The sequence below is a fragment of the Clupea harengus genome, chromosome 10 (assembly GCF_900700415.2).
Source record: "Clupea harengus chromosome 10, Ch_v2.0.2, whole genome shotgun sequence".
Taxonomy (NCBI): Eukaryota; Metazoa; Chordata; class Actinopteri; order Clupeiformes; family Clupeidae; genus Clupea; species Clupea harengus.
The window spans coordinates 2,802,911-2,815,564 of NC_045161.1; the positions used below are offsets into that span (position 1 = coordinate 2,802,911).

General features: G+C 47.6%; 1 protein-coding gene across 2 annotated transcripts in view; it reads left to right on the forward strand.

Moving 5' to 3' along the window:
* cachd1 (cache domain containing 1) overlaps positions 1 to 12,654 on the forward strand; it is a 79,234-nt gene that overhangs the window by 14,371 nt on the left and 52,209 nt on the right. For both annotated transcript variants that reach the window (XM_042708821.1, XM_031575004.2), the window contains exon 2: positions 11,815 to 11,877. In XM_042708821.1, coding sequence (XP_042564755.1) covers positions 11,815 to 11,877 — 63 coding nt within the window. The remainder of the gene's footprint in view (positions 1 to 11,814; positions 11,878 to 12,654) is intronic.

Genomic DNA, 12,654 nt, shown 5'->3' on the forward strand with positions numbered 1-12,654 from the left:
CTGTTGATGGCCAAAGCACTATTTGTTATGGCTTTTGTTTTTTGTGTTTGTGTGTAGAATCAGAGTGTCTCACCTTAAGGGTGTGTGTTTGTGTGTAGAATCAGAGTGTTGCACCTGAAGGGTGTGTGTTTGTGTGTGTGTGTGTGTGGTGTGTGTGTTTGTGTGTAGAATCAGTGATTCAAACCGAACAAAACCGAGTGTTGTAACCCAATAATGTAATAACTTCCAATAGTGTAATAAATTATGACATTATCGGTACATATATTATTACGTTATTGGTAAGGACATTTTATGACATTAGTGGGAGTTATTACATTAGTGGGTTTTATAACATTACAGAAGGGTACAAAAATTATTACATTTTTGGGGGTTATTACATTATCGGTAAATGATTCCATTATTGGGTTTTATAAGGCAGATCACTCCCCTGTCGATGGTGGTAGTGGCTACAGCATCACTAGCTGTGTGTGTCACTTGTACACTCTACCAAAGAGATGAGCTTGTTTCCCTATTTCCCAACTCGTGTCCTACTGCAAAAAGCCAGACATCATGGTCTAAGCCTGATCAACACTGGTCTAGTGTTTCTGTAATAACTTTCCCAAGTGAAGCTCTGTTATTGCTCTTATAATGGGCTGTAACACTGGCCTGAGTTAAGATTCTTAAATCAAACATTTATAGGCAAATGCTCCCTCGGTTCCTTTTGACCATTATTTTGGGAAAGGAGATGCTGTGTGTGTGTGTGTGTGTGTGAGTGTGTGTGTCGCTGTGTGTGTTTTATGTGTGTGTGCTTTGGCAGTGTGGTTTCCTGCAGTGGACGGGGGTCGCCCTCATTAATGGAGCTGCGAGTCTTCACTCATGCTCTGGACTTTGTCAGGAAATGCCGTCACGACAGAAACCACACAGTGGCTGAGCAGTGCGCTCCCATAACGCACTCCCATAACGCACTCCATGAGAAAATTGATGCGCAAGGGTGCATTGTCAACTTAGGGTTTCTTTACGCAAGTGTATCCATGTCCGCACAGATCTTCTTGTGGTTGGGTGTGTGTGTGTGTGTGTGTGGTGGCTTTCTCTGAATACTTTGTAGTTGTTTGTGTGTGTGTGTGTGTGTGTATAAGACCTGTGCTTCCATCATTTCCCCAGCCAGGGGCTGATGTTTTTCTTCCTCTTTCTCCGCGGTTGCTCCCCTCCTCTCCCTTTACCTTCCGCGGCCAACACAAACCTGAGCAGATGTTAATCACCCTAGGACAGCTTTGGCTGCAGCAGCCTAACCAGAGTTCTCCCTGCCCAGCCCAGGCCCGACCTGCAGCAGCAGCCGCCGCAGCAGCAGCAGCACACCTCTGAAGTGTCCAGATCACCATCCTCACGATCCTCACGGCCGAGTCATGTAGCGAGCATCGACCACATGTGTTGTCCATAAAGCGCCGTACTTGTTATCTCTGGCCCCCAGGGAGTTCAATGAAACAAAGACCTCCTTTATGAGCATTTATTGGAAGACATGATCTCACTCGCCCGTATAAAGTACGATGGGGAGGGGGAGGTAGGTGGGGGGGGGGGGGGGGGGTGGAGACCACCCTACAACCAGGCAAAACTCTTGTGCCCTTTCTTTTCCCCGCATTCATTCATCAGTCGTTTTTTCCCCTCCTTTTTCCCTGGCTTGCTGTCTTGTTCAACTGGTCTCTCCCTTGTTCCGTAGCTCTTTTTCTTCCGTCCCACTCCTCTCCTCTTACACGTGGCTGTGCCAAGCGATGTGGTTCACTAGCAGCAGATGAGGTCTCCCCCCGTCTGCCAGGGCAACCTGCGCTGAGCCACGCAGCAGATCGGAGACACACCCGAGGTACGCCGGCCAGTTTGCTTTGGCCGCCCGCTTCTGGATCGTTCCGCCTAACGAGCCTTCAGATGCCGTTTGATTGCCTTGTTCCAGTGTTCTTGAGGAGACTCGGAGGGACGTTTTTCGATGCGAATAAGCAGCTTTATGTGGAAAAGTCTGCTCTCGTCGCCTAGAAGCAGAGAGCGGAGTTCTCTTTCCCATGCAGAGCATAGGGTATCGCAAATGTGTCGTGAATATTATAGGGGTGTGTGTTTTCTGCATCTCCCTTTTAACCTTTTGGAAGCTTTTAGTTTATTACTGTTTTCACCTCTAGCACATATTTTCCGTCTCTTGATCACGCTATCTCTCATCCTTTCTTTCACACACACACACACACACACACACACACACACCCACACACACACACTTCCTTCTCCTTCTAGGTCCTTGTCTCTGTCTCATCAATGTTTCTATTTCTCTCTCTGGTACTCCTCATTCAGTAGCATGCTGCTGTGAAAAACCTCAGTATGGACTTGGCAGCTGCAGGGTGTGACACTGGGCCGTGACACTGACATGTGTGCAGAGGGCAGCGCCGCCTCTGCCAGGCTGTGTGGGCGAGACGGCAGGGCAAAGGGCTCTGTACGTACCCTGGCCTGGCACTGGCCGGCTGTGGGCGTTGTGGGCTGGAGCGCGGGCACAGGGGCTGGAAGTGGTAGCTTACCATCATCAGTGCCAACGGGGGAGTCAGTGTGTCGGTCGCTGAAAACGACCGCACACGTAAACTGCCCCACTGAGAAGCCAAATAAATTGAGAACACGCGTTGGATTCATGACTGGAACCCACTCCTCTTTGTGCTCACCTGGTTGTGGCTGCTGATCTTCTGGGGTATGTGAAGGCAACAGAAAAGCTTTTGGAAGCATATGGAAAAATCACATCGATGCCATATACGCTCTTAAATTCCACACAGCTGGCAAATGAAGTGTCTGGGAGGGTTTACTTACTTATTTATTTATTTCATTTCTCTCCCCCCCCCCCCCCCCCCCCCCCCCCCCTTGGAAGTCTGGATTCAAGCATATTCTTTTGATTAGCCTCAGTGCTCAGATTTTTTTCCTTTTATATACCTGTAGACAACACCGTAAAGTTCCTTAGCAACCACGTCCGACCCTCTCTGTTTAATCTCTTGGTTTCTCACCCCGCTCCGAGCAGAGGAGGTGCCCCGGCGTCTATGTGTGATCTCAGGGTTCATCCTTCACTCTGACAGGCCGTTAAAAAAAAGGACTGCTCTTGAATGGAGTGTGTTTGGACACCCTAGCCCTCATTCCCCGCCTCCCCCCCTCCAGAAGGTTCAATAGCCCCTTGCCCCCCTTTGACCACCGCTGCTGCTGCTGCCCTTTTCCTCGCGCCCGAAGCTAACGCTAACGTGAAGCCCTTGCCCTCCACCTTGCACCTTCTTGATTACAGCATCATAAACACCGCCTGGAGACTGACACCCGCTCACAGATCACCAGTCTGCCAAGACGGGCTCGGAGCTCTCAAGAGTGTCACGTTGTTGACGTCAGTTTGTTTTCCACTGGCTGCACTGCAGAGAGAAAGGCAGAGATGCTATTAAGGTCCTGAGCTTCTGCAGGAGCGTTTGCAGGCACGTACTGTATTGGCAAGATTGACTGACTTTTTGTAGTTTTCTCATCACTCAATTTATGACTTGTTTAGCAGAGCGAGCTGAACGGTTTTCATGAGTGCACCACTGTTGGCTTCAAGTAAGTGTGTCGACTTGAGCTGACTGAAGACACGCCCAAGCAATCTCTGCAGATATATATGAGATGGTTTGGTAAAAGGCAGAGGAGAGTCGGGCCATCCCTGTCTTTGGAATGGTTATCGTCAATAACCTTTCATGGCACACTAGGAGCTTTAGGTTTCCCCCCCCCATCGTAAATGTCAACTCTATGCCTTACTGTGGCCCCCATGCAGTTCCACCCACGAGCTGAGTTTGATTGGATCTGTCGTTGCACATTTGTAGCCTCCATAGTTGTCTGCAGGTTAGGAGGAGGAGGGCCCGAGAGGAGCTCTTGTCGGTGAGGCCAGGAAGTAGGGGGCGGCTGTCCTGTGTATCCAGAGGGATGAAGGGACCAGGGGAATGTCAGAGGGACATGTGATTTTCAGTTCTTCTCTTCCCACCCTCTCGCTCCACTCTCTTCTTCTTGCTTTACAGCAGGCTGTTAGCGGCGGCGCTCTGTGTTTGAAGTGAAGGCGGGCTGTCGTCGGTTAAACCCGGCACCACTGGCTTTGTATTGTCTTACCACCTATCCACAGGACACATCAGAGGACACGGAATTGCTTTTCATATTTACCTCCACTGTGCCGAAAAAGAAGAAAAACAGTCCTTTTTTTCTTCAGTGGGAAACGTCTGGGATTGAATCCCCAAGCATGGTTAGGACTAGATGGTTGCCAGCTTACAAATAGGTTGCAAAATGGCCTGTTGATTGTTGAATCTGTTTCGTTTCCAGATGCTTGCAGGCATTCCCCTTTCTGTGTTTACAAATGTTTTTCTAAAGCTGCCATCAAGCATTAATCAGACGTTCGTTTCTGATCACGGCTCTTTAGTGAGAGCAAGAGCTGAGTTTTTGGTGTTCCAGTGCCTCTCTCCCCTCCCTCAGTCACCACATCGTTATAGGGCCTTGAGTGTTGTTAATTCTTCAGACGGAGTTGAAATGTATACATATACTTGTACTCCATGTAGACTCTTCCACCCCCTTGCTTCTACATTCCAAACCTTCCACAAGTGCTATTACCTCATTTTCTTTTTTTTTTTACCAAACTATCGTATGGAGCGTGAAGGCCTGCAGGTTATGTCTGCGTGTGGAAATCAGACCGTAATCAACCCCTGGGTCCTCTCAACTGTTGTCATTTGTTTTTTGCTCCCACTCCTTTACTCCAAATCCGCCCCCACCCAATCACTCACCCACCCTCCACCCCTCCAGCCCTCCAGCCCTCCCCCTCCCTCTCCCCTCCTCCTCCTCCTCCTCCCTCCACACACATGTGGAAACCATTACGTTCTGTCTGCTGGGCAGGCGAGGCGAGGGGAAAGTGGGCCTGGCTCCGGCCCAGGGTTGAGATCTCTGAGTGGATTTTGGGGGGATCCGCTCTGTGACCGGGCCTCACTGTGGGGCCAGGGCTGTTTTCACAAAAGGGGTTTTGTTATTGTAGGAGCCGACTCCTCGTCAGCACTATCCTCTGTGCTCTTAGTCGCTCTCTCTCGCTCTTGCTCTTCTTCCCCCACTCTCTCTGGTTCTCTCTCAGAGTGTGTGTGTGTGTGTGTGTGTGTGTGTGTGTGTGTGTGTGTGTGTGTGTGTGTGTGTGTGTGTGTGTGTGTGTGTGTGTGTGTGCATGAAAGGGAGAGAGGGTGTGTGTGTGTGTGTGTGTGTGTGTGTATATGGAAGGGTTATGCCACTGTGTATGTGTACAGGCAAGATAATTAGAAAGATGGACTATGTGTGTGTGTGTCCACATATGAATGGAAGTCAGTTAATGCGTATATGTGAGACGGAGATAAAGTGCATAAGTGAATACATTGACAGTATTGTACTGTGTATGTGTCGGGTGCAGGGAGTGAATGCTGATGTTTCACTGCAGTTTTTGATCTTTAGGCAGCCATTACGTATATAATGGTTGATATGCAGCCTCAAAAGAGTTTGGTTTTGCTGTTGAACTTGATAGAGTGATTTAATACATTTATGTCATTTCAATATGAATGATAAAAACAGCCAATGCGTGGCCGAGCACTGTCTGAGGCCTTGAGACTTTACGAGGGCCTGATGTTTTGTCTATATTGCACAGTGGTTGCTGTGGAAACCCTGGTCATTATTCTTCCAGGCTTGTGCTAAGTCCTTGATGTTTGCGCACCGCTTTTAAAATTGTACGCTTAATGGACTCACTGAAATGTGTTTTTCAAAAACTATTCTCTCAACCTATAATCTCTCTTTTTTTTTCGTGGTAATCCAGCACCATGACCCCACATTATTACACACAGTCACACTTCTGCGCACACACAAAACATATGTACTAGCGTTCGACTGATTCGCTGGTTGTATTTCAGACTGTGGAGGGGAGTAATGTGAACTGTATGGCTCTAGGCTTTCAAAGAGTCGTGGCAAGGACTAGTTGTGAGGTGGGGGGGCTGGCACAGTGCACTGTTGCCCTGGGGACTGTGGAATGTGATGGAGAGATGCAGCTTTAACAAATTATGTTGACTCCCTCTGATTTCAGAAATAGTCCAGGCGATCTGGCAGGCGTTGAGACCAGTCATTTAATTAGGCAACCTACTCTGCAAAGATCTGGAATGGAGACAGATTCATTAGGATGCCTTTCCTTTCATTGGGCGTGATGTTACAGAAGGTTCTTCTAAGGCAGACCTGGGCAAAGTGCGGCCCAAGGGCTATTTGCGGCCCGTTGGCTGTCCCTGTGCGGCCCGCGGAGGTCAATTGTAAATTAGGAATCAAACATAAATACCTGTACTTATTATACGGCTCTTCAGAATGTTCCAAAAAGTTCTGTTGATTTGAATGGGCCATCCCAACGTTGGCAGGTCTGTAAATTCACTGCTGCAAAATATGTAAGACTGCAGTCATTGGCAACGGGTTTTGTGCTTCTAATTCACATCTTTCACATCATTCCGCAATCATTTAACGTAACTGAAAGTCATTGAAACTTGAAGTCAGAAGGTGGGTTGCTTCGCGTTTGCGTGAAGAACTAAACGGCAACAAAATCCTTAAAAAGAGGTATTTTGGAGAAATGTCTTCTATTGTTTTGGCAAGTAACTGTATAATAAGCGGGATATTTTTTATTTCCGTACCTACATTCGTGCGTGTGGGCGTGCCTGCGACCATTTGCACTGATAAAAAATGATATTAATATTGCATTGCAAGCTTGCTCTCGTGTGTGTGTGTGTGTGTGTGTGTGTGTGTGTGTGTGCGCCATGTGTATTGATCGTCTGGGAACACCTTTAATACTGCAAAAACATGCTCATTTTCAAAATCGTTTAGGTGAATGTTGATTAAATAATGTTGCCGTTTTTACTATGCCTACACCAATTTTTTTTGATAGCCTAAATGTAACATCTACTCTTACCAGTAGCAGTTAATCAAAACCATACAATTTAATGTTTTTGTATAAAGAGATACAACTTATATTGAGCAGAATTGAGTTCAGCCTATTGGTCCGGCCCTCCACAACAGTCCCACTATCTCATGTGGCCCCTTGGGGAAATGAATTGCCCACCCCTGTTCTAAGGTCTGCTCATGTGTGTGCCCTAAGCTCATTTTGAAATGACCAGAAACAAAATGGAGATGTTTTTTAATTTGTTTGTTTGTTGCGTTCTGTTCACTGTGAGGCCTTTTGTATCTGAGGATGAGAACAATGTTCTCATTCACCCCCCCATCTCCAGGTGCAGGGACAGAAAACATGCTTAGCAGCTTGAAATAGAGAGAGAGAGAGAGAGAGAGAGAGAGGGAGGGAGGGAAAAATGAACGAGAGAACAAGAGAAAAAGAGAGAGAGGGAGAGAAAAGAAAAATCAGATCAGAGGGAAGGCAAGGATGCCTCAATCACAGCCGGGCCCTTTGTAGTGCAATGAGCATGTTGGCTGAGGGGGTGGGGGTTGAGGTGAGGCGGGGAGGAGAGGAGTGGAGAGGAGAGGAGAGATGGAGACGGGCTACCTGCAGGAGGAAGCCTGGGCTGCATCTCCACGGCAGGCTTCTGTTGTCTGCCCTTTCATCTGGGCTGTCTGTTCCCGTCTTCCTCTCTCTCTCTCGCTCTCCATCCGCTTTTTTTCTTCTTTTCTCTCCTCACTCCATCCTCTCTCTCCCCTCGTTTTTTTTTTTTGGTTTTCCTCTCTCTACACATCTCCAATTTGAAGTGTCTTGCTCCCAGAATACCTCTCAATTCAGCGGAGCTAGTTAAGCTAGTTAAAACCTACAGAAAAGGGGTGGCTAATGTGGCCTAGCTTTCTTAAAATGGACAGACCCTCTCATGATGGAGGAGGTTTGGGTAGAAGCAGGATGTATAAAGAAAAATACCAAGAGATAGAAACAATAGGCGAGACAACCATGAACAATGAGAGAGGGCGGAGCAGAGGGTGTGGGTTTTACAAAATGGATACCCAATATGTCTGCTAGTAATGGGAAGAGATGGCTAGTTCCTGGATTACCTGTGGAGAATGATCACACATCCCTAAATAGAGGGATTAGGGCACCTTTCCTGTTTGGCACTTTGTGAGATTTCACCCTTTCGCTCACTGGTACAATTCCACATGAATGTGGATTAGGGTAAGGAGGCCCTGGCCTTTGAAGACGGCTGAATTGCTAATAGGTTTATCCCCCTCCATCGCACCATTTTAATGGACATGCTTCAGTGGAGCAGTGTTGTGTCTGGTTTTTTTTTTAGAAGAAACAGCAGGGTATTGAAATGGCATATAATGTATGGATCTTTCACAAACAGAATCTTGTGAAATGGTTTTTGACTTTGTGCCTTCAATCACTGAATGATTTCTCATATTTTTTGGGGGAGGGATGGGCGGTGGATCGGAGTCCTGGAAGGGGCCATGACGGAGGTTTAGCTGGGAGCTGATGCCCTTGCTGCCATGGCTGTGTTGAGGGGGAATGGCGGACCCCCAGAAAGCTGAGATCAAGGACAGCATGAGGCTCAGCCATTCCAGACAGCTATTCAACTGCGGGCGAGATTAACCCTGGGGTTGACAAGATTAATGACTACTATGGCCACCATATTCTAAGCCAAAGCAGCTGCAGATGGACTCCTTTCTCCGGTGAAGGGCAAAGGCCTCTTCTTCTTCTCTTCATAGAGCGAGTACGTTTGCCATTCCTATGAGTTTATAGTGAGGCAAACCCCAAGCTTCATATCGCTCCTAAATGTGAGTAAAATGATCTTGTGTTGAACTAGGGTTCAGTGCATACAGTCCACCACCCACTCATCCCAGACCCATTTGGTGGTCTGTTCTGATGCTACCTACCCTAAGTAGGAGACATTTGTACTCGGGCTAAGCCCATATTTCCAAGAACCAAGGGGCACTTTGTCTTTGGTGTCTTGGAAGACTTGTAGGGTTTAGGGATAAGGATCTGGGTCTGGGTCTGGGTCTGTCCTCTCTGGCGGCTCAGACCAGGGACCGTCCCACATGTGGTGTCCCAGCTTCGGTGCGGCGTCTCTGGTTTCATGCTGTGAAATTCCTGCCTGCCCCGGGCATAGCTGTGAAGGCTGCGCGAGCAGCTCGGAAAACAAACCTGCTACGCCATAGGAGGGAGGGGGGGGCGGCGGGGGGCGGCGGGGGCTGTGCTGTGAACGCGAGAGGTTGGCTGTTTGTGTTTGTGCCCGTGTTTATTTTATGAGCTGGGCCTGAAAACGACGAGGTTTTCCTTTCTCTCGTTCTCTCCACCGACTTTGTTATCTTTCCACTGGTGCGACAGCTGAAGCCTCTCCACGCCGCGCTGGAGCTCACTCACACATCACTCAGTCTGGTCAGCGCTTTGGAAACACTTTTTTTTCCGCAATGAAAATTCCACTGCTTTAGTCTCTCTCTCTGTGTGTGTGTGCGTCTATGCGCGTGTGTGTGGTTTTTGACCTGTGTTCTCTTTACCCCCCCCCCCCTTCTTGACCATTCATCACTAAGACGCACAATAAATGCGAAAAGCAAATCCATTCCCCCTGTTAGTAAGATGTCCAGCAGGTTTTCTTTTGTGAGTGGTTGGAAAAGCCATCACAAAGCCTGGCAAGTCTCCTCTTGATTTTGGTCTTGGAAGTCAGCTGTGATCCATCCCAGGTTGTGTTGACAGTTCCAACCTTGTCATTCTCACCGAGGATTATCCCCCTTGCAGAATTCCAGAACGGTGTGTTGTTTCTTGGGATTCTGGGTAACTTGTGCCCTGGCGACAATAGGTGTGGACGGAGAGAAAACAAGCATCACCCCTTCCATGGCAAAACCTGGGCGGAGACTCTTACAGCAAAACACCTGCCCGCCGTCCTAAGCAAACATTTGCTCGAGTTTGTTTGAGTGTGCGAGCCTGGCAGCGGCCCTCGACCCCAGATGTTTGGGGTGGCGTTTGTGCCCGCTAAGAGCAGCTGTTCCGCTGACTGTGTGAAAGTGTGAAAAGCCACACAGTGCAGGTGTTAAGTTTTTTTTTTATTTTTTTTTTTTTATTCCCTCCTGGGGTTTTTTTTTTTTTTTCAAAAGGTTTTCAGACATGGGTGGTGTTGGTGTTGAGCTTAAGTGAGAGGGTTTGATTTTGAAGTGCCTGGGAGGAGGGCAACTGTGGACCTGGTCTGCCTAGACAGAGAGGCCAAGATGAACAGAGAACCGTGCAATAAGATGAAAGTGCAATAGGTCATTTATTTTTTTACTGTATTTAAAAGGCCAATATTTTGCTAGTGCAGTTTCTTATTTCTTATGAGAAGAGTTAATGGTGAGATTTAGGTGCAAAGGAATCTCACTACATTAAATCACTTGGTGTATTTAAAAACAGGGTGTTCCCATTGAAAAGTAGGTCATCCACGCATATGCCATGCAAAGGTAAAGTGCCTGTTGCCAATTGTTAACAACAAGCAGGATCTCTGACTATATAAGTAAAGTACAATTATCGTAATTCTCATCGTTTAGAGGGGAATGGCATAACTCCAGGAAATGGACCATTACCTGTGAATTGACTAGATGAAGGGCTTGCACTTCGAGGCGGGCTGTGTTTTTCTTCTTCAAAAACATTCCTTGCCAGGGTTCCTAAACCACCACCCTGAAGTGAAACTGCAGAGCGTTCCTGTCTTCTGGCTCAGAGCCACGCTGAAGGACTGGCCACAGAGCCTTTTAAGAGTGTCAGTGGACTAATCCAGAGGTGCAGTCATGCAGAGACTGAGGGAGTTGCAGCACTTCTGATGGGAGTGTTGCGTGACCGTTTTTTTTTTTGGGGGGGGGGGGGGGGTTGATTATTTCACTTGCAAACTCTTGCTGTAGTTGCAGCTCTCCGCTTGTATCTGGTTGAATATCTGATGATACTGGCCTTGGGACTCCTAAGCAGTTTGGTGGTAACAGCTGTGTGCTTGGTTTGTGATGTGCACTTGGAAAGCAGAGAGTATGCTCATAAAGACCTTCAGACTTCAATTAAAAGGCACTCTGATGAACTCTCTCCCTAACACTGCTGCAACCCCTAACATTTCTTTCCCTTTTACCCACGGCGTCTTACCTTGTGGTGGATGAAAGGGGCTGCCTTACATTTACAATACGATTCCTAAACTAGGCATGGCAGAAGAACACAAGAGCTGGATGTATAAGACAGTACATGGCAGACAACAGAGACCACATGGAAGAGTCAGTACAGTCCACAGCGGTGACAGAAACATGACGAACGGCTGTGCCCTTGTAGCAGAGATCGAATGTCAAGCAGTTGTAATAAATAATAAACAGTCCTAGAAGTGTGAGAGAGTGGTGGCCCGGGTGGTGTTTTGGACCGCTAACAGACCAGTAGGTCTAGGGGTGGTGTTTAAGGCAGGTGACAGACCAGTAGGTCTAGGGGTGGTGTTTAAGGCAGGTGACAGACCAGTAGGTCTAGGGGTGGTGTTTAAGGCAGGTGACAGACCAGTTGTTTTAGAGGTGGTGTTTAAGGCAGGTGGCAGACCAGTTGTTTTAGAGGTGGTGTTTAAGGCAGGTGACAGACCAGTAGGTCTAGGGGTTAGTCCCAGGAAAGGGAGGAAGAAGGTGCCGGAGGCAGATAGGAGTTTAGTAGGTGAACCTACCAGCCTCATATGTAAAGATTGCCGTATTTTGGATAGACATGCATATTATTACAGATGAAACTGTGAAATAAATAGTGTTACCAATCCTGGATTTATCCACAGCCATATATTTGCTCATTACTCTGTTGAGTCATTTTGTCCTTTCATCTAGCAGAAATGTTTTGGTACCCTGTGGCTCATATTAACTAGGATCCTTTTCCTCTCTCTCCCTCCTGCCTTACAGAGAATTTTTGATTCCTTTGTGTACACCGAGAAGACTTCAAACGGAGAGACTGAGGTGCAGCAGGTGAGTCATGATCATATCTTACTTGCCTCTCGTGTGTGTGTGTGTGTGTGTGTGTGTGTGTGTGTGTGTGTGTGTGTGTGTGTGTGTGTGTGTGTGGGATTGCCCCAACTTAAGAGAGTGTGATGCACCATTAAAATTCTACAGCTGCAGTCTGTTTGACTTTTTGAAGGCCATTTTGTGTGTTGCTGCCCGGCAAACAAATTTCTGCCCCCACTGGCAGATAACACCAGGCCCTCTTAACAAGCATGGTTGCCATAAAAGCTCTGCTCCGTCTACCTTTTGAGTCTGGGGTTACTCCAGCGGGTCACGGCGCACGGCCAGGACTTCACACAGGTGTCTCGTGGATGAGGTGTCTGTGGGAAAAGCAGTGGCCTTGGTGCACATACGGGTTTAATTGCCGCTGGCTTGATTGGCTGGAGATAAAAGACGCTTTGAAGAGTGCGGTCATTAGCTCACAGTCATGGACAACCTGGAAGGCAATTTGGGTCAACGTGGATTCGCCTTAGTTAATAATCTCCTGGGCAATCAGAGTCGCTGTGGTGGTATTGCTTTGTGTATTATCTGTTGTCTGGGATTTGCTTCGGTGAAATAAAGCATGCCTCCTAGAAAACATTCTGTTGCTCCCTTGGAATATATCAGTATTTTGACTTCACTCCCCTTTGCTTGAATGCAATTGTCAGCATAAGTAAGCGTCATACATAAAGGGTCACTTTAGTCTAGTGATTCCTTGGAACAAGTTCAAATTGGACGGTATTTTGTGAAGTATGAATGGAGGAG